The sequence below is a fragment of the Diadema setosum genome, chromosome 17, assembly GCF_964275005.1.
Source record: "Diadema setosum chromosome 17, eeDiaSeto1, whole genome shotgun sequence".
NCBI classification, from domain to species: domain Eukaryota; kingdom Metazoa; phylum Echinodermata; class Echinoidea; order Diadematoida; family Diadematidae; genus Diadema; species Diadema setosum.
Genome location: NC_092701.1, coordinates 4,354,631 through 4,381,526, shown reverse-complemented (window position 1 = coordinate 4,381,526; position 26,896 = coordinate 4,354,631). Strand labels below are relative to the sequence as shown.

Here is a 26,896-nt window from a genome sequence, read left to right as displayed (position 1 = left end):
TAGTGTTGCTGATTAGACTGTGTAGTCATAAATAGGAGTCAAGGGGTTCAAGTTCCACCTGCTGCATAATGCCCTTTGGATATATGCACGGTCCACTGTGTCTCTCGCGACTCAGAAATGGGAACTCAGCAATGTTGGGGTGATAATAATTGTGGCAAGGCCTTTTGGAAGAGCATTGCTACCACTACAGAAACCACCCTGGGTGCAGTAGATGACCTAGTCATTACCCTATAAATGTATCAATTCATGTACCATTTTCCTTTCTTTCATAATCATTTGCCATACAAAGTGTGCATTTCCATCATGGTCTGCAGAGGCATGAAGTGGTCTAAAAATTTGTTTATAATGAAATTGTGAAAATTAAAACTTAGATCTCATTGTGTTGATTTGATTCACTGTCAAGTGAGGATGATTTTAATTTCAAATTCCGATTTGATTTTAATCTTTAGTTTAGCAAGTTAAAATGAAATTCAGAACATAGGAGTCTACACAATTTTGAATTGATGACAGCATTAGACTATAGCATGAAAAATGATTCATACAAAGAGTATGCTTTAGATATTGAAAAACATTTACACTGACAAAAAAAAAGAGTCCTGTAGAGATTACCTTGAGAAGCAAGGAAAAGGCTTTTTTTTTGTATTAGTATGCTTGTTTGATAAGAATTAACCTTTGCTGCATTTAAACTTTCAGTAAAGCAAGGGTGCAAAAGCCTTTTTCCAGAAACATCATATCACAGGCATCAGCTATTCTCCAAACGACATTTGATAATGAAAATGGCAAAATTCCGAGTAGAAACAGACATTCCTTTTCCCAAGACAATTTGAAAAGTGTATGATATGAGATTTCATGCACATGTTGAACACTTTGTTTTCATGCTGACAATCACATTAAATAGCTTTGTGTCCTGTGATTTGTCCGTGCAAGCTTTGTTTGGAAAAGAGGGTTGGGGAGAATCCATGTGAAATCCTGGGTTGCCTGAATACTAATGAATTTCTGGGAATAGGGAGCGCTGCTTGCCGATGCCCTTTTCAGTACGTTGGCATTGCTGGTACTCTCTGGAAAGTGCAGGGAAATGGTAGGGAGAATTGCGCGCTTGTATGCTTCGCCAACCGAAAATGGCCATCACTTTGTGCCGCAGAATACGCCATCGTTTAACCCACTAATAGTCGTCCAGGACAAAATTGTGCCCTCTGAGAACATGCAGGAAAAAAGAAATACTGTCTGATGGAGAATCGTGATGGAGATATCTGCATCATAAATGCTTCGTCCATTCCTTTTAAAAGAGGAGAGGGCCTTTTTAAATCTTTCGTATCCGAGAAATTTTTCAGTATGCAGTCCATCAGAAAATTTGCTTAATGTTGTCCATCCGACTGCAGGTATTCCTGGTAGCAGAATTTTGTTCTGAAGACTTTGCCAAGAAGGCATGTCCTCATTGCTGTCAGTTTATTGAATCAGTGGTTCTGCAAGTGAAATATGGGCAAATTTGTGTGCATGACGGTGTTTCTTAATAAGTCCCATTTTGTTGTCTCGGACAGATGCGGCGACACGGTGCAGTTTCGAGGAAAAAAATGACATTGTATTAACCCATTGAGGACGAGTCCCGAGTATACTCGGGCAGGTGTCTATGGGAAATGCGTGTTGTAGCAAAATCAGTCCGTCCTCAACGGGGTATGACACGTTGTGTCTGCCTGTGAGAAGTAAAGTGTTTCGGCCCAAGGTGGTTTTGCACCATCATTCCTATGAATTAGAGACATATTCCTGCTGCGCTGGGTCCATTCTAACTATCAACAGATGATCAGTTATCAGTAGTGAACGTAACAGAGAGTGTTTGAATTACACCAGATCAAGGAAATGCATTCGTGGTGAGATTTACTTTAAAAAGGGAAATATATCCTGTATCGTAAATGATCAAAGGAAACAGGGGTGGGCAAATCAGCATCAAAATGCTTCCAAGTAGTGCAGATTTTTCTGCATAACTCCGATTAACCATTATGGTGAACAGCCAATAAGTGTACACGCTGAATATTTCACAAGGTTTTTATTTTTGTGAATTTCATGAGTCGGTTGCTATTCACAGATTTAAAGAACACATGAAAATATTAACTCTGATCATGACATGAATGTGACGTGCATGCAAACATTTCTTTGTTCAGACTGCACTCAACAATCACAAATAAAACCACTCATGAAATTGACAGGAAGTCCTGATTCAACGGAAAAAAAGAAAGAGACTTGCTGAATATATGGCATATACGGTACTGTAAATTACAATATTTTTCACGGCATGAAATTTTTCATTAATTGGAGCCAACAGCCTTTTTCATGGCATGAAATTTTCGCGAGTTGCCTCTAACATTTAATGCATATAATGTTGATAAGGACTTTCACATGCATTTTAATTTTGCGAATCTTGGCTCTCGCGAAATTAAAATCCACGCGAACATTCCTCGTTTTACAGTATATCTGCAAACTTCAGCAGATATTCACAGATATGTTTAAGTTAAGTAGAATAGGATCAATTAAGTAGATTTTTTTTTTTTTGGGGGGGGGGTGTCTATGTGGTAGTCATGTTTGATAGTTTACAGTTGTTTAAAAAAAAAATCTGGTTGAAAATTAGTTGCATCCTTTTCTTTTCCAGTACTATTGAGCATGTCAGTCTAGAGAGCTTATGACATATTCGGTTGGCTTTACAGTTCAACCAGTCAGCTCAGTTCACTTGACCTTGCCATGTAATTTCTGCCGGGGTGTCTTATCGATCACATCAAATGTCATATACTTCCACAACAAAGGCTTTAGTACCGCGAAGAGGTGGTAAACATAATGAAAAGGCTATACACAGTGCAGTTTGCGTACATATGCAAGGGGAGTCGTTTTATTGTTGCCATGTGTGTGTGTATGTGTGTGTGTGTTGTTGTTGTTGCTTTGTTGTTGTTTTTTTGCCACTTTTATCGTACATCTCACATGCCACCCCTGGACCTCTCCCCCAAATCATATTTCCAGGCTTTCATTTCCAGAATTTGGCATAGTCTCCCTCAATGAATACCGGGTTGTAATCACCCCCCCCCCCCTCCGGTTACGGCAGCTGAAATGAAACGGCCGTAATCTGGATCTAGTGTCAAGTGCGTCATTAACTCGAACCCCGGCCTGTAAACAAGCGTCGTCCCCTTTCTCATATCGCCATGGCATCCATTGATTTTCCTCGCCGCGTTCCGAGCGCGCAGGAATCCCTCCAGATGCCGGGCGGTGTTTCGCTCTTGCCAACGACACATCGTGCCGTTTCCATCGCCTCTCTTTGTTTTCCCTTAGTGCAGTGCTCCACTTACATCAGTCTCCTCGATGGATGGAGTTTGAATGTAAGCAGACATCTGATGATGATGTTGTTTTGCCATCAGGGAGGAAGAGATGGAAAGAATTGGGGGGGGGGAGGGGGATGAAGTGGCACATTCAAATGGTAGAACAATTTTTTCTGGATCCCTCGGAAAAAGTTGACATGCTCGGCTTTGCTCTTCTTGTGACGTCAACTAAACACCACTGCAGGATGAAAATTTGTCACCTTTTCCTGAAGGGGACACCTGTTCGTTATTCTCTTCTTGAGATTTTGTTATATTCATCCAGCTCCCTGCCATCTTTTTTCCCTCTATTTTGAAATATTGCACTTCCCCATGATATTTAGCATTTAGCATGTTCAATATGTCTTTGTCATGAAAACCAACGGTAAGTATGGAATCCTCGGTTCTCTCTCTTTTTTTTTTCTCCTCCATTTCCATTTGCATAAGGTATTTTTTGCAAGTTGCATATTTTGATAACTTTAATGAATAGCAGAGATGGCTAGCAGATGAAAATGTTTTTGCATGTTGCTCGTGGAAAGTGCCACACCATGTAGACAGACTTAAAGCCACCCAAAGGTTCAGAAGTAGTTCCACCTCTTGTTAGTTTTCAGGTGATTTTGCATTTTTCTTAACACGTAGCGATGATGTAAGAGACAAAACTCAGACGTTTTGAATGTTAGGGCCAAATCATATAAGATGAGAATAATCTACATGTAAAAGTCACACGTTATAATGGCGTCTACTAAAGATAGCAACCGCTAAAATCCTTCCTGAAGATTTTTAATTGTTATCTTGATGGTTGTCGTTTTTTGACGTTTCTATTTTTGCACTGGTTTGTCTTTTTGCGCTGTGGCCCCAGGTGGCTGTGCTTCATTGATGTTCATTTTATGCAATAGGCAAGAGCATTTTAATGATCCAAATGCTATATCCTCACTATCGTTTATACCCTTAAAATGTGCTTACATCAAACGAGACAAATCTTTCTTCATTAGCACTTTATGAGGTCCTTGGGGTGCAGAAGAGCAATTCCTATTTAATATTCTTTCAACAACTGTTACAACAACCAAACGGCTTCATACCTTTGCAAAGACAATCACACAGATGTGGATCCTCCTCCCCCCCCCCCCCCTCGGCCATATAATGGGGGCACCTATTTGTGTAGCCAATGAAATTACTGATAAAAACAAGCAACATAACATTAAGATATTAAAAGTGGTGCATAATTCTTTTTAAGTGTTGTTGCAGTTGCTAGCAGTCAAATGTAAGTACTACAGCTGACAGAAACATGAACAGAATTGGCAGGGACTTGTGATACAAAAGAATTATAAAAAGGGAAATGAAAATGAAATGTAGTGTGATCGTAATATGAAAGATGACACAAAAGATCTTTTTTATGATCGAGACATGGCATAACACATGGGGGGGGGGGATGGATGTTGTCTACATTGCATTCTGATGGTGAGCAACTCCGGAAATGGAAGCTTTCCGCAATTAGCCCACGAGGCATCTTTCTTTCTCCGAGACGAACATTAGGGATTCTTGTTCACACGTGTGTTCGCACACATCCTAGTCATCGCTCGAACAGCGGGTCATCTGTTGAAAGAGCCATTTATTACTGCTTGCCGCTCCTTTCCTTACGATCCTCTCCTCTCCCTTGCTTCTTGGAGCATGTCTCTGCTGTGACACCAGCGAAATACCTCCCAAAATTTCCAGGAAATATGAGACGGGGCTGTCAGTGTGAATCAGGTGGGCGTGTGACTAAGCCATGGGAGTAACGAGGCATACCAGTTACTTGATGCAGGGATGCACTCAGCGTGTCTTAGCAACAAACATCGAGTCTCTTCCCTTCTCACTCTCCCTCTCCCTTCCCACCCTCCCCCCCCCCCCCCCCCCACTCCCCTCTTGCTCAATCACAAATTTAAAGTTGCTGTTTAATAGTAGGACTACAGTAGCAGTATGATTATGCCAATTACATCCTAGCTCTGGGTGATTTTCCTGGTAGGTGGCTTTTCACTGTGGGGATCCTTCATTCCTTGGACTGACATCTTAGTTCATGTGAAGTTCTTCCTTCTTATTCTTTGAAATGTTAATATCTGGAACCCACCGCAGTGGTGTCTGAATGGGCTTTGTGCATGAGGCGTGTCTAGGAATACCCAGTGTGTCCCAGTTTGGCTGGAAAAGATAACCATCTGGCAGAAATGTGCTTCAGCCTGTTAGGAGTATCAAGGCGTAAACTACTCATTCCTCAGAATTTATGACAAAGTGCATGTCCTAATGATACTAAAGTCAGTTAAGCTTTTAAAGGGCATCTTTCTACATTCTAAACAAACACAAAACACGGTACCACTGCAGTTGCGATTATCGTTTAAATGGTTATAGAATACTCTTTCCGTTTCTTCAGCACTTACAGCTACATAATCACTATGTGTTATTCCCTCAATAAGAGATATTATTATCATCATTTTTGCTTTTTTTTTTCACCACCACTGTCACCTTTTCATAGGGAGACAGCCTTTATTCCCAGCATACAAGAAGTTCCAAGAAGTCACATTTCAAATCAACTTTGAATGTGACAGACCTTTCTACATTGTTCTATTAAAAGAAAGGAATTTCAGTTGTTGTACTGATGCTTGTCAATAACTTTGTTGGGCATCGCCACTGCTAATAGCATGATATGAATGAAGTAATTATTACATATCGTCGCTGGGGTGACAAAACCTCGTATCTCAAAATTGTCAAATGTTCAGGAGAGCGAAAAAACATGGCGGCCAAAGCACTATAGTGAATGGGAAAGCCTTCTCTTTGACATGTCATGGTGGCTTCATTTATGGAGTAAGACAGTTAGGATTTGGCCAAGACATCACTTGACCCATTATTTGACCATTAAGCTAAAAAAAAAAATTTGACATTTTTGAGATACGAGGTCTTGTCACCCCAGCGACGATATCAAATATATTTCTTGTTGTTAGATGTGGGGGAGGGGCTTGAATGGCCATTCGACAGTATGAAAATATTGTTACCATGGTCTGTAAGGGAGTCCCACCCACCATATGTGTGGGTATGTATCATGGTTTTAAAAAAAAAAAAAAAAGAAAAGAGGTATCCTTGCTCTTAGTGAGCTAGGTGGGGCTCAGCATGTAGCAATACTTCCGAGTCTATTACCTAGTAAGATTAACTCATCCTTCATATTGGGTACTGCGCACTGCTGCACTTGGAACTAACGACTCGCTCACAAACGCACACACACACACACACACACACACACCTACACACACCTATACACTTTGCATTCCCAATCATGCTTGTCGCTTCTTGGTACTGCGAAACCCTAAATGATGCAGTCCTCTCTGCATGGGGGAGTTATCTTCCATCTTCAGGGATAAGAAGGTAAGATGAAGACTTCTTTATGAATCTCTAGATGGAATCGAGGGTGGGGGAGGGGGAGGAGGGGTTGCTGAATAGACAAGACAACTTAAATGAGCTTCACATTTTCTTTCAAATATGTCATGCTGGATCCTCTGTAGCACACATGGTCCGAGAAAGCGGCACCCGCCAGAGTTTTCTGATCGTCATCATCCCACGTGTTTCTTTATATCAGGCCGAGGCAAAAGGCATCCGCATGCCATTGTGTGCGCGGTGCTTTATATTCTGATTATCATCGATCATCCACCTCTTCATCTGTGACCGTGGCAACGAGCACATTGTCCTCGCCTGTGGTCACTCTCATCGACGCATCTCGACTGCAGGGAGGAGAGGGGAGGAAAAAAATCTTACATTGCACATCCATCAAGAAAAAAAAAATACCGCAGCAGACGTCACGTCATCTGTTACCGTGGGAAACACATCCGCAGAGGCAAATCGCATGGAAGGGTTGCAAGCTAGGGAAAACTAGCGACAGAGCAAAAACTTGCAATTATCGGAGATAGGTGTCTCTCTCTTTTTTCTCCCGCGCCCCCTTGTCGTGTATCCAAAGTGGCAAGCGACGTTGTCAATTCTATTCAGACTGCCTCATGCTGCCGTGGATAACAGCATATACATCTCTGCGGCTTTCTTGGTAACTTGTTGCTCGGTATTCTCTACTCCCCCCCCCCCCCCCCCGGACATCTGTTTAGCCTTCTGATCCCGAGACTCTGATTGGCAGAAAGCGTCGTGTCTGTCGATGGGGTTGAGTCACCTGATACGAGGTGAGCCGTGTTCTCTCCGAGCTGGAATTACCATTGTGTCGCTTTAGAGACGAAACTGCTGTGGACTGAGCATCAACGGGAGGACAGATCTTAAGGGGAGACCAAACTCTCAGAAACGTGGTGTCACAGAAGAATTGTCCAGCATAATATAAGAGTTTCTTTTCTTTTGTTTATTTCCTTTCCTGGCATATTTTTTTTTTAAATTTCTGAGGGATTAACTGCAGAGGAGAAAAGTCTGAACAGCATACTCAAAGACTGTTGATAACAGGAGCACCTACTACAGAGTGGACTTAATATTAAAATTCTCTGTAATCATCATTTCAGCTCAATGATCGCATTGGTGGATATGCATTTTGTTTTGCCAAGGTAGGACCAGTACTTTCGAGCTTGTGTAGCAGTGATTACATTGTTTTGTTGTGTTTTTTACAGTGTGTGAGGGTTCTTTTCTATATTTTTTTTTATTTTGCTTCAGGTGTGTATGTAAATATCCTGTTGTTGTTTTGTGTGTGTCCATTTTTTATGCCGTTGTGATTGTGTATGTACATGTTTGTTTGTTTTTTGCTCAAGTATTAGACCAATGTTAAACAATAATTTGATTTCATGTATATCTATATCTTTTTAATTCACTGGGAATATGCTATTTGCTGTTCCATCTTCCTGAGATTTAACTTTTATTTTAATTGTTAATGTAGACCCAATCAGAGCAAGAAATCAATGTGATTATTAACTTTCTTTTGTTTTTTATTCCTGTCAGTGGATTTTAGCTGTGTTAAGCTCTTCATCATAGTTCTGCCTTTTTACTTTATAAATATTTTTTCCTGTGATGCAAGTAACTAATTAAAAGGAGCCAAGAGAGTTCAATTCCAGCATACTTTGATGTATGTGCAACACTCCTTTGATCATTCAAATTCATGAAATTCTTCCGTCGAGAGGTTTTTGTGCCACTGATTGACAAATTCCCCTACATTGAGGTATCAGTAAATGAGCACTGAATTGATTAGTGTTTTAGTAGTAGCCATGATGAAAATCATGGGCGAACATACTCGAGCAGGATTTGAACCAGCAACCTCCTGATCTCTGGACAGGTGTCATCTCCACTAGGCCACCGAGATATTTGTCAATCAGTTGCACTCCTGTGGTCATCATTAGTTTCATTCCTCTTAGCTTTAGTTTCAATGTGTGTCTGTGAGGATTCCCACCCCCCCCCCCCCTTCTCTCTTTTCCACTTCAACATCGGAGGTCAATTACTCAGATCAGGAAATACTTAATGTTCATTAAAATCTTCCTAATCTCGATCATGTTTAGATACTTGTGACTATGAAGATATATTTCTGTTTCAGTACTGTAAAATGCATAATTTACCATTTGAAGAAGAAACAAAAACCCAGCATTAGTCCTTTGAAATAGTTCTAAAATGTGAGTTTGGGATGGAAACAACTGCTGTAAAAATTTGAAGTTGTATAATCAATGTTAAGTATTGTTAAATACACAAAATGTGAACAATAGTTTATTATAATAAAAATGTTTACAGACTAAATCATCTACAGGTATGTTTTAATGAGAAAAATACTGATATCTCCTTATATTTTAGGCTTTATTGCACAAATTTTGTATGGTAGGATATTTCGTGATACAACAGAACTTACACATAATTATGCCTCAAATGTGACATAGAAGAATCAGCACATCAAGTTTCATTAAGGGAATGTGAAAATGTCCTTTTGTGAAGTGGATGAAAGCATAAAGCAGCTCGAGAACATACAAGTATGCAATTAAGGAACATGAATAAGAACCCGCAAACTTTAGAAGAATGGCCTCCAGACGAGATTGATGCGAGTAGATGATAATTGAAATGCTTCATGCGTATTTAAAGAGCTAGGATTGGAAAGTAGATCGCACGGCACATCAAGTTTCATGCAGGGAAATGTCAAAATGTCTTTTTTGGAAGTAGATGAAAACACGCAAGTAAGCAATTAAAACAGCCTGAAAACATACATGTATGCAATTAAAGGTCCAGTTTACCTTTGGGAACAGTGATTTCAAAAATTTTCAAAATATCACATCTAATGCATATGTGTAGGTCTGTTATATCATAAAACATCCTACCATGTAAAATTTTCTAAATAAAGCCTAAAATATAAGGAGATATCAGTGTTTTTCTCAATAAACCGTAACTGTAGACGGTTTAGTCTGGAAACATTTTTATTATGACTATTGTTCACATTTTGTGTATGTAGCAACACTTAACATCAATTATACGGATTCAAATTTTTACGGTGGCTGTTTCTATCCCTAACTCAAATTTTAGAACTATTTCAAAGCACTAATGCTGGGTTTTTGTTTCATCTGCAAATGGTAAATTATGCCTTTAAGGAGTGCGAATACAAGAACCCACAAACTTTAGATAAATGGCCTCAAGATGATATTGATGTGTTCAATGCTGCAGTAATTGAAATGCTGTGTGCGTATAACGAATTAGGAAGTAGATCACACAGGAAGGGGTTTGTGGGTCCACCCAATTTCCACCACTATTAAAGGTTTGCAGGTGCTTTGCAAAATTCCACGATCCGATTATTGATCTGACCTTGACAAATCTGTGAGCTTAATCGGCCAGATTATGATGCAGCTTGCAAATTTTGAGAACTCACCTGCCGCTAGGTTTTGGAGTTTGTTTGTTTGTTTGTTCATTTGTTGTTTCTGTGCGTGTATTATTGCTTTCAAATGGCTCACAAGGATATTATTATATTAACTGATACAGGCTTGCAATTCTTTGGCAATTGAAAGGTTAATATAGTAAAGTATTGCAGTGGTGCCCTTATTTAGTATGACAAGTAGAAATGAAATTTGCCAAAGAATTTGACAGGATGCATGGCATCGTGCCACACACCCCCCATTTCTGTCCTACACCAAACCTTTCCAATGACTAAAAGGTTTCCAGGCAGAAAGAGAGAATGTCTGATAGTGACAAAGGAGATGAGAAAGAGAAAAGAGAAGGTGGAAAAAAGAGTTGAAGGAGGAAGATATTCTATGATATATCAATGCATTGTTTCAATGCTGCTGTATTGACTGCCGCACGTGTGGCTGGGATGGGCAATAATCACTTTTTATTGATCATCTAGAAAAGCACACTAAGAGTGCAGACCTCCGCCAAGCATGAAGCTCATTTCCACCACTGATCTTGTTCTTCCGTAGAGATCCGTAATTTCCACCCATACGTACAATACGTGCTGAAAGTTGCCCGATTCCCCAATATAGAGGCATTTTGTTATGTTATAAACTTCCAGCTGTGCGGCGCGCTTTGCCTTAGCAGAAACTAGAGCACGCACTTTAGTGCGCGCACGCAAACCTCAAGTACGCGCAGCCTGAACTCCCAAGTTCAATGACCCTACGTGCCATAATATCAAAAATCCTTCATAAATTCCCTACAAATTCCCAGATCACTACCAAAATTAATCATCTGTTACTTGTGTCATTCTCAACCTTTCCTGTGAGTTTCATCCAAATCCTTTATAAACTACTTTGTAAGTTATTTTGCACACAAACAAACAAACAAACAAACAAACAAACGATAATGAAAACATAACCACCTCCCTTGGCGGAGGTAAATATGCACAGGATGGAAGCAGGTTTTGAAGGATCACGCCAGCTTCAGTTTCTGCTGCAAGTTTCCCAGTGGTAGTAGCTTCCCGGTGCACGAGGACGCCGACAGTGAACACGTGATCATCGTGTTAGCTGGGAAGAGAATGATAGGCTGGAGGAAAGAGAGGATGAGGGATGCGTGCATGAGTTATTGGTGTTTGCATCATGATTCATCAATCAATTCTATTTGCCACTAATTTCATACACGGCAGAATAAGAGAATGAAAATTAGAAATCACAAGGCAGCAAATGAATCCCTGTTAATCTTGTGTAAGCATGTCTAAATGATTATCAAAGCATAACCCCCAGGCGCCATGAGTGTGGGGAAGTAGCGTGGCAAGTTGCATTATGAGATTTATGTTAAAAAATGAAATTGAAAAAAAAAAAAAATCACATGCCTTCACACATGCCACACAGGGCAGAGAAACAAACTAGAAAATTCAAGCTGGACCAATTTCATCGCATCATGATGCTGATCGTGAGAGGTGTGTCCACACAAGAATTAAGAGTTTAACCCGTTGAGGCTGGACTGATTTTGCTACAACACACATTTCCCATAGACACCTGCCTGAATATACTTTACTCGGGACTCGTCCTCAACGGGTTGAGCATCATGTGCAAAAAACAAAAAAAAAATGGTGAAAAAAATACATTTTGGGTGTCATGAACGGGAGTAGAGGGAGAGATTGAGGATTGGTCAGAGGGGGAAAGTGGTTCTTTTTTTTTGGGGGGGGGGGGGGATTGATTAGATAAAGGTTATTTTCTCCTGTGATCCATTTATTCTCTAGCCTATATGTGCTGTCTAAGATACCTGGCAACTTATCGGTTTAATACCTAGCAGGTGTTATTGGCTTCATAATTTGGTTGGGGCATTTTTGTTTGTTTGGTTTTGGTGGGTTTTTTTTTTAAACACTCTGTGCATGTGTGTTTGGAGTGCATGTCTGTTTGTATGGGTATGTCTGCTTTGGGTGTGTGTAGAAAACGTTTGAATCATCATAGAATGTCTTCTCTGGCTAATAAAGGATTGTATACAGTGATAGTGGTGCCATGTACAAACTGTATGAAGATGCCTCTCTTGATAGAATGATTGTACTGCTGGGAAAGTACATCCACCTTTAACATTTATGTTTCTCAGTTGTAGTTCTAAGTCTCTTTTCTGTAGTTGTTTTAAGCCTCATGTATGAAACTTGAGAAAACTAATCGAGGAAAAGTAAGATTTAATTCTATGAAGCAATGTGAAGCAATGCAAAATCTAGTAAGGAAGAAGAAATTTGCAGATTTATTATTTGTTAAGGTTACTCTGTGTGAGCATCAGTATTCAATCTTTCACTGGATGCATAATGTGAATTGATGCGTGGAATTTGACAGGTGTTGAAAACATCTGGTATCACAGACGAAGCGACATTTTCTTCACTGTTTTACCGTTTTCTTTGGTAAAAGCCAGAGTACAGCTGGGTGAACACATTAAAGCTGCTGTTGTTTCTTTGAAGTGTGAGTTCAATGACGTGCATGAATACCATGTCATTGCCTGCTTGACTTATGTAAGCATTGTCCTTATGTTTTAAAGATTAAAATACCGCTGTTATTACAGTTGTATTTGCGGCAGTTTTCTTAATGACACCTCCCCCCCCCCCTTGATGGATGATGTTGTTGTTGGAATGCCTTGATTGATTAAAATGATGACAACTATATCGTAACAAACACGAATGAAAGGAAAGCAGGAAAGGTTGTTGTTGTTTTTCTTCTTCTTCTTCTCCAGTTTCATTAAAGTGTTCTGAGGCACAGCTGATGCCGACAGGAGGCCTAATGAAAAGCCGTTGTTTTCTCTCACAGCAATGCCTTCCAGCATCCCCTCCTCTTCTTACTCCCATGTTACCAGCTCATTGGTTATTCATTGCCAAACCCAATATGTGTTGCTAGCTGCCACAGTCCGTCTGGCTGGCTGGCTTGCAGCAACCCACTATTAAGATCTCCCCACATGTCCTCCTACCTCCCCCCCCCCCCCCACCCCATCCCACCCCCTCGTCTTGGTTCCAACAAATACCCAACCCCAGACATCCCCATCTTTTTTAGCTCTCCCTTTTTTAACCCTCCCCTCAGTACATCCTCATCACTCCATAAACAAAAAACACTTGATGCCGACCTATTTGAAATTCCAAACGATTCCTCGGCAAGTTTTGAGTGAAGCACCGGTCCCCCACTAGAGGGTGCCGTACGACACTAGGAGGAAAAACGAGAAGAAGAAGGGAAAAAAAGAGCTCTCTTTCACAAACAACTGACAGGCAGTGAGCAGATGGTTCAGTTAGTCGTCATTTGTTCGGCTAGTCTTTGGAAGAGAATCATACAAGTTGGATGTTTCTTCTCCGTTAAGAGCAATGTTCTTGGAGACCCCGTTGCATTAGGATCATATTTTCCCTGTGCCTTATGAAAAGTGAAGAATCAGAAATTAGGCCTTTGTTTGATGGATGGCATCAGTAATTGTTGGGAGGCAGTGGTATCGGGCAGCCAAATGCTCAGTTTGACTTGAGAAGACAGGAAAGGCAGCATCGACCTTCAATTCCTCCCCCTGCCTGGAGCAGGAAAAATAGCTTTTAATGAGCAAATTTAGCACAGTGAGAGGCCAAGTGAGAAACTGTCGTCTCTCGGCTGATTGACTCGGCGTGCCGTCGTCTCCCGTCCTCTCACGCATCTCTCCCCGAAAAATACCTTAAAATTAGCGAGCATTCGTATTTGGGTGTCCGGCCATCTGTGGATTGGACCGCTTTAACCATCCGCTGGTTACCCATGCACAGCAGCACCATCTTCTCGCCAAGACGACGGTCGCCATCTGGAACCGAGGTCGTGAAGGAGCAACTCACTGCATCTCCGCCCAGATCCCAGTGGCGGATACCCAGCCACATCCCGCAGTGCGGACTGTTCTCAGAAAGTTTGGCCGCCTTTTACCCCCACTCCGCCCTTCTCTCTGCTCCATCGTCATTTGCTGTGGATCAATCTCCACTAAAAGACGCTTGCAGAATTTCGTGCTGCGGTGTGGTAATAGGTGGATTGTGTCTGTGCTGTTGGCTTGAACTAAAAGATTGAATGCATGGTTCAAAACTTCCATTTATGCGAAGTGTATTTCGGTCATGGCTTCAAGATGTTAAAGCATGTTGCTGGTTATTGTCATTGAACGACCAAGCGAGAGCTGGAGATAACTCCTAGGTTGTGCGATCGTTTGGTAGTCACCAGTCATCTTTCTTCTCCTGGTCAGTTCAGTTTGCTTGAGTGCCCCACATGGAAATCAAACGGTCAGAGACGTTTTCGAAGGAAGGAGCCACGTAAGTACGACTAGGATGTAGAGAGAAATGACATGGGATTTGTCGGGCCCGTTCCAAGTGTTCACATGGGAGATGTTCATGTGTACTTTACATCCCTATGCTCTACAGGCCTTTTTAATGAAGTAATGGACTGACAACATAATTGTTCTGATGTGATTTGGTCATTAATGTGTGGCAAATTATACCTTTGAAAGTTGCTCGATCTTAGATTTACATCTTCATGAGTGTGTTCATGCAGCAGCCATCTTTTACCTTTGAAAGAAAAAAAAGTGTTTAATGTTATCTAAAATCTGTCAAACATCTGCATATTAGCAATTCCACTGCATCGCCTAGAAATAGATATATATATATTTATATAATTGAATTTATATATATATATATATAGAGAGAGAGAGAGAGAGCAGCAACAAACATGATTTTTTTCTGCCTCCTGACAGTTTGCAGTAGGTGTTATTTTTTTTTCTTTTGTCAATAGTGCAAATTTGAGAACCAAATCTAATAGAAATATTGGCAATGAAACCCACGCACGTCAACATTGTTTCATTTTCTCACCGGTAATAAATTCAATCTGGCCTCGAGCAGTTTGTGAGCAGACATCTCTTCGGTTACAAACATGCTAATGCATAGCTCACAGGATCCTTGAGGGGGGAAATAACGTGCCGTGCCATTATTTTCAGAGAGAGTTCGTGTAGCTTTTCTTGACTTCTGTTTTCGAAGTGTTTCTAAAAACAGCCACCCGTGATGTTGCTATCCTGGATTCACGTTATTCTCTTGGAAAAAAAAAGAAAATGACCGTCCTAGAAAAAGCTGCAAGTATTTCCATTAAAGTCAGCAGTTTTCAGTCTTCAGAGTATGTTTGTCTGTCTCTGAGCCACATATTTATATTATATAGATTTCTTTGCAGTTGTACTATTTTTTATTATTATTATTTATTGGTTTTCTGTCTCTTTGGTGTCATCATGGACCAAAAATCAGAAAATCCATTTTCATTTGATTGCAAGTACAGTGTTTTAGGAGTTTTAAAAGTATTTGAGGATAACACTAGTTTACAAGTTCACTTATTCACAAATAAGAAAAGGGGTGAGGAATGCTCCACCAAGAAAAGGAATGAAAATGAGATAGCCATTACACCCTAATGATCACATCTCATTACATATCACATTACATCACCACATTACACCACATCACATCACATCACAGTACATCACGTCACGTCACGTCACGTCACGTCACGTCACATCACATCACATCACATCACATCACATCACATCACCACACCACATCACTTCACATCACATGACATCACAGAGATGAAATTGATGGTTGTCACTGTAAACCGCTCTCTTTCCAGTTTAGTGTCATGAACAGTGCTGGGGTTCCACTTGTCTGAGGATGGTACAATATCTGACACAGTGTGACCCGTTGTGAAGAAACAGCATGCACGGAGAAATCGTAGCAGTATGTCGCCACATAAAATTGAAACAACAACAGACAACTGCATTCTTGTGGCTATCAATTTTCTATGGCAGCTTGGATGAAAAGATTTTGTTGTTATCGCTGTCTGTGTGGGGAAGGATGGGATTTGATTTCATTTGGCTATCGCCAGTAAAGCAATTTTGAAAAGTGGGTGTTGTTAAGAATGTTCCTCAGGTTAAGTGTACTTTTTTTCTACCCACTCTGGATATGCCCTCCTAGAATTGGGCTGAAGTGTAACACATTTGTTGGTTTTGTTTCGTTGATTTTCTTTCATTGAAATCATTCATATCATGACTTTGTTTCCTACAAAGTGATATGAGAGTGTGTTCCCTTTTCCAGTTCACCTTGCTGTTGATGTATTTTTGCTGCATTTCAAATGCCTTCCTCAAAACAAGCATCAATCTATATGTCAAAGGAAAACTTACATATATGTATCCACCATCAGTAAGCGAGTCACAGTTCTATAAGAATTCATCTTTGTAAGCAGCCATGTCCACAGCTACGCTCCAGCAAAGTGGTTGAATAGCATGATTCAAATTCTTTCTTTCTTTGTCAACTTATTTTCATCCTATCAGTTTAATCATCCATCTATGTATCTACTTATGTCCTCTCTCTCTCTCTCTCTCTCTCTGTATATATATATATATATATAATTTATTATATTTCTCAGTCTTATCCTGTCCATATGGACACCTTGCTTATGTAGCAGACCTTGGGTTTGTTTTGTAATCGGAAGGCGGATGCTATCATTTTTTTTTTTTTTTTTTGATAAACAGCAGTACGTGTTGGGGGAAATCACTGTTGACTAGACAAAGTTAACTTTTGCATACCCGACACTACAGTCATGTCTTTTCTTTGTTTTATGTGAGTTTGTTTTATATGAATTTTGCATGAATGAACAGCAACTGTAGTATTGTGTGATAGAGACACACAGGTTTAGGCAAGCCAACCATTTTCATGGATCATTTCCTTCTACCTTCTTGCAATGTAGTCGAGATTCCTCACAAGTTGAGCCGCTTAGATGTGAAATCAGAAGTGAGGCTTTCAAGCTGGCTGGATGACGTTAACAAAGTTCCAGATTTGTCCAGATTTTGCCGGAGATGGGACAAAGCTGCGTAAAAACATTGAATCCGAAAGAAGCCATCCACAGAGGGATGATGTTAATGACATTCCGGCTCGGCGGGGACAGTGGCGAGGTATGACGCAAGACCAGATGGTGTCGCTCATCGATTTGGAGTGCCAACGAAAGAAACCCCGTCTGAAATAACAGGCATCGACGATGCCAGTCACGGATGGCTATTCCGACAGTCGAGGCCCTCGCCTTCACCGCATCTTGAGCTGCCTGCTCCCTCCCCTCCCCCCCCCCCCCCCCCAAGCTGTGGGAGGGGGAGCTGAAAAGATGTGTTAATTCTTGATACGAGCTTCACTTCACATGGCACTGACATCTTGGAGTCAATAACTTCTGGTTTCTGTCTGTCTGTGTGTGTGTGTGTGTGCTATTATAATGGAAATAACTGTCATTTGCAGCCATAATGGAGATCATATATGGTCTTCAAGTGTTTTTTGAGACCAGTGCACCATATTTGTAGTGTTCCTTCTTGCTTTGAGCTGACATACCCGTAGTGATAACTGAAAGGGCTGTTACAATTTGATTGTGGCAAAACCAATTTTAGGTATGAAAGTTTATGATTCCCATATGTTCCTTTTTATGTGCTCCTTTTTCACTGGAGTAGTGACTTTATGCCACTTACTACTTTCCTTCAGAGCTGGTTAAGTTAGACTCACTATGATATGGTATATAGAACTCCAGTTGTCAACCACAACTTCTGTTCTTGATTCTTTGTTTCTGTTGGTTGATACCCGTCAGTGATTTATCGCAGCAGAGTCCATAGCAGACATTAATCCGTGTCCGAGGTAACAAGCAATGAACAGCTATAACTTCATGCGACTGAGAAATGACATGCAAATATGATATTGCGTTCTGCAAATTGGTCTGCCTCCTGTGCTATCTAATCCCTTGCTTGAACAGAGGATGTTAAAAGGACGTACATTTGCATGCTGATTTATTCCCTTCCCTCATTTCTGTTTCTTTCACATTCTCAAGGAGATTTTGTTATTCACGTTTTGCCTGTCATTTTCATCGGGAATATGAAAGAGATATTACGGATGCTACGTGTGCAAGCCAGGGACATTTCTGATTAGATAGCAAGGACATCAGGTTCTGTCTCAATAAATATTGCGATGTCCAATCTCCCCATTTATTTTGTTTGTTTGAGTTGTTTCTCCTTCTTCTTTTCTGAGGGATATGCATATATGCGAGACAGATTTTCTGCTTTCCGTAGAAAGGGCAATCTCCCGGATTTAGACACTAAGAATTCGCTCCTTGGGGATAAATGGGAGATGTACTTCTTGGTCGTTTCGGTGTAAGGTAGTTTTGAGTCGATCCCCTTTGCTTCTGAATCTCTGTGACCTCTGTAACTCTCCGCGAAAAAAGCAGCGTCTTTTTCCCAGATTTCTCCCGCTCCTTTTGCCTCTCGCATTCTTGTGACCTTGTAGGTCCGTGTTCAGTTCTTCTCTGCGGTAATCCTCCGCAGCCATTTTCTTTCCCTTGCACTCGCCTCCTATAAATGTTTCTCTGTTTTCTCTTCATCCTTCTCCCTCTCCCTTCTTGGTGTTTGTTTGTTTGCTTGTTTGTTTGTTTGTGTATAAGTTGGTTGGTTGGTTAGTTGTTTTTCAGAGGATTGTTGGTATAGATTTTGAAGAGATGATTCCTTTTGACTCTTTTGCACAGCTTTTGGTATGGATTTTGAAAAGATGCATCTTTATCATTTGCGCACAGCTCAACTTTTGATTAAGTTGTGATTCTTTTGACTTTCTGTCTTTTTTTTTCTTTGCTATCCAGATGTTGTCATAGGTATTGCCTCTAGAAGTTAATAGTGTCATTGCAGTAGCAGTCTGAAAATAAAAACCTCCTAGCTGCTCTGCAAATATCTAAAGGAGCAGTGGTGTAAAAACAACAGTGAAGTTACGTCGATTTACGTCGATGTAGGGCAATTTGTCAATCAGTTGCAATGAAAACATCTCGACGGAAGAACTTCATAAATTTGAATAACAGTAAAGTTTGCTTTTCTTGACAAGATTTCTTATTTTGATTGTATTTTAGTTTCATAATCAACCCCCTCCTCCTCAGTGTGCGGGAAAGATGGAGACAAAGAGAGGAGAGTTCATGATTTCGGCAACCAAATTAGAGCTGAGAAACGTGATTGGTGTAGAACCATATCACAATCTTCGTTTTCCCACAAGTGTTGATAATGAGGTTACAAGGGTAAGATAGAAGGGAAGGGAAGCAAAATTAAGCAAAGGAGCTCTTGGCGCAGAGGTCGATATCGATATTGTTGGGATAGTTTCATTTTATCTCTCTTTCTCTCTCTGTCTTTCCCAAGCTTTAGACGATGCAACCATTTGAGGGTTAGATGAAGTGGTACGTGTGGAACTCGAGAAAAATGGTCTGACCTCAGTTATTTCTGATGCAACTCAAAGAGACAGAAGATTCAGGGCCTTAGTTGGCCTTTTGTGATGGGGGGGGGGGGAGAGGGGGGTAATTGGACTTGGGCAAGGAGAATGATATAACGTGAGACAAATTTTGGAAATGTTTCACCGCATTATGAGTAAGGGTCATCGTCGACAAGGCCTGCTCGGAGTTAAGTTCCTCATTGATTAATATGGCTCAAGATCCAGGGTCACCAAATGGGCTGGTAATTATGTACTTCTATGTTCTTCTTCTTCCTCTGTTTCACACCGTTATGAAACAGTTATGAAACTAAGCAGCTGGTATTATAAAAGTTTTTAGGATACAGTAGAAAAAAGTGCAATACTGCTGGATATGTGAAACTTAATTTAATGAAAGTTTTTTTCTTATTACTTTTGTGTTTCAGCCCTTGAATGAAATCATACCATATTACTGTTTTCCCCATATCAGTAGGTAATCAGTATGTTAAGGTGACTTTATTTGTATTCAGACACAGCACATTTTTTTTTTGGGGGGGGGGGTGCAGTTGATGTAAAACTATCAAAGCAACAGCTCTTAGGTTGTTGGGGTTTTTTTAATCCATGATTTTTTGTGATAGAGTTCTGCACAAATACGAATTTTTGTCTCCATGGAGATATGGATGTTCTTACAATCATATACATTTCTTGATCATTATAAATAACATGACATAGAAACATGTAAATACCGACCAATATTTTTTTTTTCAGTTTCTGTCCTGCCTTTTGCCAAAAATACTGCAGGTTTCTTGAAAAATACTGTTTTCACACCAAGAGTGAATGCTTTCAGTTTTTTGAATAATGCAGTGCAATGCCGCTCAGGGGATAGAATTCACCATGACTGCAAGATTTATAATCAAAATTATATCCCAAGATGTGCTCAGTGAGTTCACATCAGGAGTAGATAGCAATGGTAGATGTTGAGATGATTCTGTGAGATTGTGAGGCATGGTGTGAAGGCATCCAAGTCGTTCTATTGCTTCTTTTTAGATCTTTTGCAGTCGTTTGACTGTCATTTCTACATCCAGGGACCAGTGACATCTGCCTCATCTGATGGCTAGAATGCGATGAGGTTGTCAGGGAACATTTATGCTGGTTTTCCATTGTCACGCAATAGGCTACGAACGTCATGATCTGCCATCTATTGCCAGTCGCGGAATTTTTGTTCATGTCTATCACAATTTGCAGCAAAATTGAAATCATGGTCTGAATCGTGGAGTAATTGTAGTAATTATATCAGAACATATCAGATATTATCAGATCTTAAGATCATTCGTAGTATTTGATTGAAGACATTTGATTATAGACAATTTTTGAACCGTTCAAAACTTGTGTATGATAATCGTGATTGCCAAGATTGACCTCAAGATCTTTAGAATATGATCATTAATGATTACTCCGCGATTCAGCCCACGATGTCGGCAGTGGTGCAGATTGTTACAGATATGAGCAAATATTTCACGGTCAATTGTGAATGGCCGGTCGTAACATGCATAGCAGATTGCACAACAGCGGAAACCCTGCATTAGGATGTGTGCTGCTGTTGACTTTCTGTACATACTGTACAAAGCACTTTGTTATCACATTTTCTTATTTTCACTTTGGGCTTGTGTATGAAGGTCCGCATATAAATGCGTATGTACCCTTTTTTTGGAAGGGGGGGGGGGGGTTCTTGTCAGACTCTGTAAGAGCATGCTGACGCAGAAAGGCGGGCGTGACCTTGCAATCAAATCCCGCCTCCCTTTCAGACAAATCAGATTTCTGGAAAATGAGAAACCAGATCTGGAACAAGGCATGAGACCACTGTCCACGCTGTCACTTGACGTTTGCCAAGCGCATCAGCTGCATGAGCCAGCACGGAACCATCAGAATTCGTCTTCCGACTGAATTAATGCAGCTTCTTCTCCTCTGTAGACCACCCCCAACATGATCTCCATCTTTCTCTCTCTCTCTCTCTCTCCCTCTCTCTTTCTCTCTCTTTCTCTCTCTTTCTCCCAGCAAAGAGGAACATTGAATAGAATAACAACTCTCGGGAAGACAACGAGAGCTCTTGAGTAGAAATTCTGTCAACGTACTCGAGATATATTTCTGATTACCCGGCCAGATTGAGCGTTTGCTGCGTGCTAAATTAAGACTTCTCCTTTCTTCTTCTTCTTCTTCTTCTTTTTTTTCCTTCATGTCACGCACACATCATTTCCGTAATACCAGTGCCTTGTTGTCTACAACTTACCATCACACATAGGAAGCTAGTTTTGATACAATGTATGTTTCAGGGAGCAGGGCCCTGTTTTTTGAAGAGTCGTAATTGATTATATAGTTGATTTCTATCATATGTCTATGGCAGCCTGTGTGGTAAGGAAATTTACAATTAATTTTGTCTTTTGATAAAACAGAGCCCAGATGTCATCTTCACGCTCTATTTGTTTGATTTGCACATCTTCATTAATCATCTCATATCAAACTGTAACCTTTTGAGAGTACTCTTTGTCATCAGCGATACCACTCTTTATTTGTTTGTATGTACATGTACAATTATAATGTGATTATTCTGATTGTATTTAAAGCAATACGAGGTCACCACACTTTCTGTTCTGCCATACCAAATGTCATCTTTTTTCCTGAATAGCTGTGAGGCAATGAGGTTAGAGATCATTTATAGATTGAATCAAAAATGAAATGTAATTTAAAAGGTATTCACATAATCTGTCTATTTATAGACGGGCTGCATGTACTGTTGTACTGCTACAAAAAACAGACAATTCAGTTACCAACTAAACAAATGTGTGAGAACAGAAGTGGAATTCATTGAATTTAAACACAGGAGTGCAACAATGAAAATCTATTTTAAGGAAACCAATAAGAAGCATGAAAGCAGTTGCAGGGGTAACAGATGTTGATTGGCAACCTCTTATTATCAGAGTGTGTTGAATCTGATGATGGCCTCCGGTATTACAAGAAAATAGTTTTGCAGGGGAAAGAGTGGGCAAATCATATGCTCTCTCTCTCTCTCTCTCTCTTTCTCAACCTTTTTCTCTCTACCTCTGTATCTCTTCCTCTCTCTCTCTCTCTCTCTCTCTCTTTCTCATCCTTTTGACAGAAGGAATAGAAAGCATTGTTCCTGCCGAGAGGTACTTTAGCTCCAGCATGAACGGTGCTTAACACACCAGAGACTTCACAGTCGGGGGTGCGGCGCATTAGCCTCACCTGCGTCAGAGCAGACGTACATTCCCGGTGTACGATTCCCCAGCATCTGCGCTGTTAGTCCCGCTGGGCACCGTGATTTAGGTCAAATGACGAATGTCCCCATCAACCCTAGGAGCTGATTATTCCCACACTCCCTCATTACATTTTCCTGTAAGTTTTCTCCTCCACATACCAGCACCCCCCCCCCCCACCTCACCCTTCTAAATTCTGTTCCCCAGTGGTGCTGAATTACATAAGTACTGCTATGCTGTGGGATGTATTTTCCTGTGTCACATGATACGGCACCTGACGCAGAGTCTCACCAAACAGCGGTACTCGGTGCATTGATTGTCGTGCTCTCCGGTCGGCAGATCACGTAGATCTTGCGCGGCCGTGTTAGATGTTCATCGTGGAGAGGTATTGCGTGGCACACTTCAGCCAACCACCAGATCCCGGGCAAGAAGGCGCGGAAAAGTCGCCCGATTGAATGAGGAATGGTGCTGATGAGAAACGGGAGACGGCCATTCATGTTGCCTTCACTCCAGTTAGCAAGTCAAGTGGAATTCTAATAATGGAAATATGAATCAGGAGTAGATAGAGAGAAGTGTGCCTTACTTATGTGAAATCAGGTAAAAGGAAAGGAGGAGCGTTGTTTGTGAACCCACTTCTGTATAACAAGGAAATGCATATTGGTTTTGTCTATATCTGCATAAAAGTTTTTCTTTTCTCTTTGCTTCAAAGGGATGGTACAATTTTGGTTGAGGAGGGGCTTCAGGTTTCTCAAGGGTAATTTTTTGAAGTAATTAGAAACTACTTGTGAAATATGAAAGAGTGTATAATTCTAAGAGGAATTCAAAGTTAATTTAATGAAAATTGGTTTTGAAATGGCTGAGATATGCAAAATAGGTGGTTCGGATAAAAGTTGGGACTTACTTTTTATTTGGATTACTTTGTTTTACTTTGATTTTGGATATCTTGGCTATTTCAAAACTTATTTTTATCAATTAAGCTTGCTGTGAATTTCTGTAGAACTGTATGCGCTTCAACATTTCATAGAGTGGTTTTTAAGTATTTCACAAAAAGTTAAAAGTTGAATCCTCCTCTCTACCAATACAATGTCATCCCTTTAAAGGCTGAGATTATCTTGGGAGATCATTTCAAAAACTCATTATGAAATTATGCTTCTCCGGCTTTCACAGTCACGACTCTGAGATGTGAAAGGATTGTTGTTGCCACACCTTGTGTTGCTATCGTTATCAATATCATTGATTTGTTTTGTCAACATTTTTGAAACAGTCATTACTTTTCATCACCACATTCATCCCCAATGCTGTAGTACTGAGAACATCAAAGACAAGACATCAGTAATACTGTTTTCTCCTCAACCTGAACATGAGAGTGTAATGTTTGTGTTGCATCTTTTTTTTTCTCTTCTATCTTATCTCCTGCAGTGCTCGGGATTTGAAGGATAAGATGCGATTTCTGCGACGGCGACATACAGACAGCTCACTGCGCGACACCAACAAATTCAACGTAGAGAAGGTCAACTTTCCCGACGTGGAGGACGTACGGAAATGGGGAGAATCATTCGAAAACTTGTTGAGAGATAAAAGTGAGTGGTTGCTTGGCAGGAATCACATCTTTTTTTTAGGAAAAACAAAAGAGATGGAAGTGGATCATATGGTTTTGGAAATACGTGTAACATTGAATGAACTGGAAAGGTTGTTGAGAGACAAACATGAGTACCATAAAGTTCCATGCAGACTGCACACTCATGCATAAAGCTTGTCTTGACATTGGGAGTTAGCATATATATATATAGGCCCCCTAAAAAGATTTCCGCCAATAAACTTGTTTGAGCATTTTTCCACACAAGACACATGCCAACTGCATGCATGCCACACTGCTCACCCTTTTCTTTTCTACTTTTATTCAAGAATTGGATACTTTCAACACTGAAGTTGTGATGAAAGATTTGTGTGTGTTTATGTTTGTGTGTGTGCCTGTTTATAAGAGGCATCTTTAACTTTTGAGACTTTCTGAGGCGGATAGAAAGTAGTCAAAATAGGACAATTTTTAGAAAATGTTTGGGAGAGAAGGGAGAAAGTTTTTGGGTGGCCTCTCATTCTGTATCTTCATCCCCCTTTTTGTGCATACCTTAATACATGAATTAAAAGTGTAATAAGGTTTCATCCAAGATGCCACAAGTCTGATTTGGCAATCCCTTTCTGTTCAAATACGTGCCGTAAATGTTACTTCAGTACGCAAAGTCCGCCTTTACTAAGTGGGTAATGGTAGCCCCCATGGAATTAAATCACTGACACCATTATGTAGTTCGCCCTCTAGTGGCAGAAAGGTGAAAAATCTCTTTGCTTTTCTTCTAGTGTGTTTGATGAGTCAATAAAACTCACAGGTGAGAGTGCTTGAAATGCAGAGGAATGTAGGAAGATAAGCATCATTGGGAAAAAATGGCTTTTTGATTTATGTTAATCCATCAATTCCCCGGGGGAATTTTGCCTCAGAAATTATCTTCTTGTCATCAAATTAGCAGCTCTGAATTTCGCTGCCTGTATCTGGTTGGCAAAGGGTCAAATAAAACTGGTTATATTCACTAAGTCTGCTAAAAACCGAAAAGAACTAAACAAATCTTTGCCACTTGGATAGAGAAAAACCAGAACTTTTGTCTTCTTTTCCAGCACTGGAATTCTTTATCTCAACTGATAACCAATATCAGCTGTTAAAAAGAAAGAAGTGAAATTGGTTTAAAAAAAAAAAAAAAAATCTAATCCACTGCCATCGTTCGTTCCATTCAGATGGGCTGGACGCGTTCAGAAAGTTCCTTCAGACGGAGTTCAGCGACGAGAACATCGAATTCTGGCTCGCCTGCGAGGACTACAAGAAGCTGAAGTCGTCCAAGTATGCCACGCGGGCGCGCAAGATCTACGACGATTACGTCACGATACAGGCTCCGCGAGAGGTAAATGTAATTACTTGGTAGACCCCCACATATAAAGACACTCACCTGATTCTCTGCTCATGAGATGTCAAACAGATATCCTTCCCCCCCCCCACCTTTCTTTCTTTCGCATAAATGCTTACAAGAAAGATGAGAGCACTATAATGGAGAGAGATCAAGTAGACCTAAGAAAGCACTGACCAAAACACAGATTTAGTGGTTTCTTATTTTGTTTTGACTTTTTTTTTCTCTCTCAAAGCTTTTTTTTTCTTTTTAATCAACAATCCCGGTCAGATTTCCAAATTTTCATCCCCAAGGACAGAAAAATTGCAAACTCTTAATGATGAACCACCTGGGGGATGACAGCAGGCAACTGTGGTCTTACTTTGCCAGGTCATTATCCATGGGAGCAGGTGGAATGACAGACTTTCTAACAAATTGTACTGTGCTCTCTGAAAGCAGGTGGCCATATGTACATGGATAATTATATGTATGTCATATATATCTATATCTATATCTATATCTATATCTATAATACTATTATCTATATATATATATATATATATATATATATATATATATATATATGTATATATATATATATATATATATATATATATATATATATATATATACAGGGCTCGACACTAATGGTGGCCCGGTGGCCCAGGGCCACCAAAAATGAAAGTCGGGCCACCAAATTTCAGAAAAGGGCAAATTTGGTGGCCCGCCTCGGGCCACCAAAATTTTTTGAAAAGTATGTCAATAAATTCGTAACTTTTTGCGCCGGAAATGCGTAAATGTATGCAGTGAGTGTGCGACTCATTAAAAAAAAAAGGACTTTTATCAACGTTTTTCATTGTTGTTGTTTTTTGGGGGGGCCACCAAATTTTTCTCTCGGGCCACCAAAATTTTGAAATTGATGATTTTGGTGGCCCCATTGGGCCACAAAAAAATAAAGTTAGTGTGGAGCCCTGATATATATATATATAGAGAGAGAGAGAGAGAGAGAGAGAGATAATCATATATGTAAATATATAAGTATATATATATATATATATATATATATATATATATGATTTAATTATGTTTGTGGGTACATGTTTTTCATATTGCTTATCTGAATTTCATTCGGTGATGTTGAAATCATAGTCACAAATTGAGATTGAATAAAACACTGAAACTATACCATACAATGTTTTAATGAATGCATTGAACACTCATTTATCAAATGATTTACCCCAGAAATTAAGACAAGTCACT

At 40.1% G+C, this 26,896-nt stretch overlaps 1 protein-coding gene across 1 annotated transcript in view; it reads left to right on the top strand.

Annotated features, from left to right (window-relative positions):
- LOC140241107 (uncharacterized) overlaps positions 1 to 26,896 on the top strand; it is a 189,200-nt gene that overhangs the window by 161,333 nt on the left and 971 nt on the right. The window contains exons 5-6 of the mRNA XM_072320875.1: positions 24,129 to 24,289; positions 25,491 to 25,654. Of these exons, the coding sequence (XP_072176976.1) occupies positions 24,129 to 24,289; positions 25,491 to 25,654 (325 nt within the window). The remainder of the gene's footprint in view (positions 1 to 24,128; positions 24,290 to 25,490; positions 25,655 to 26,896) is intronic.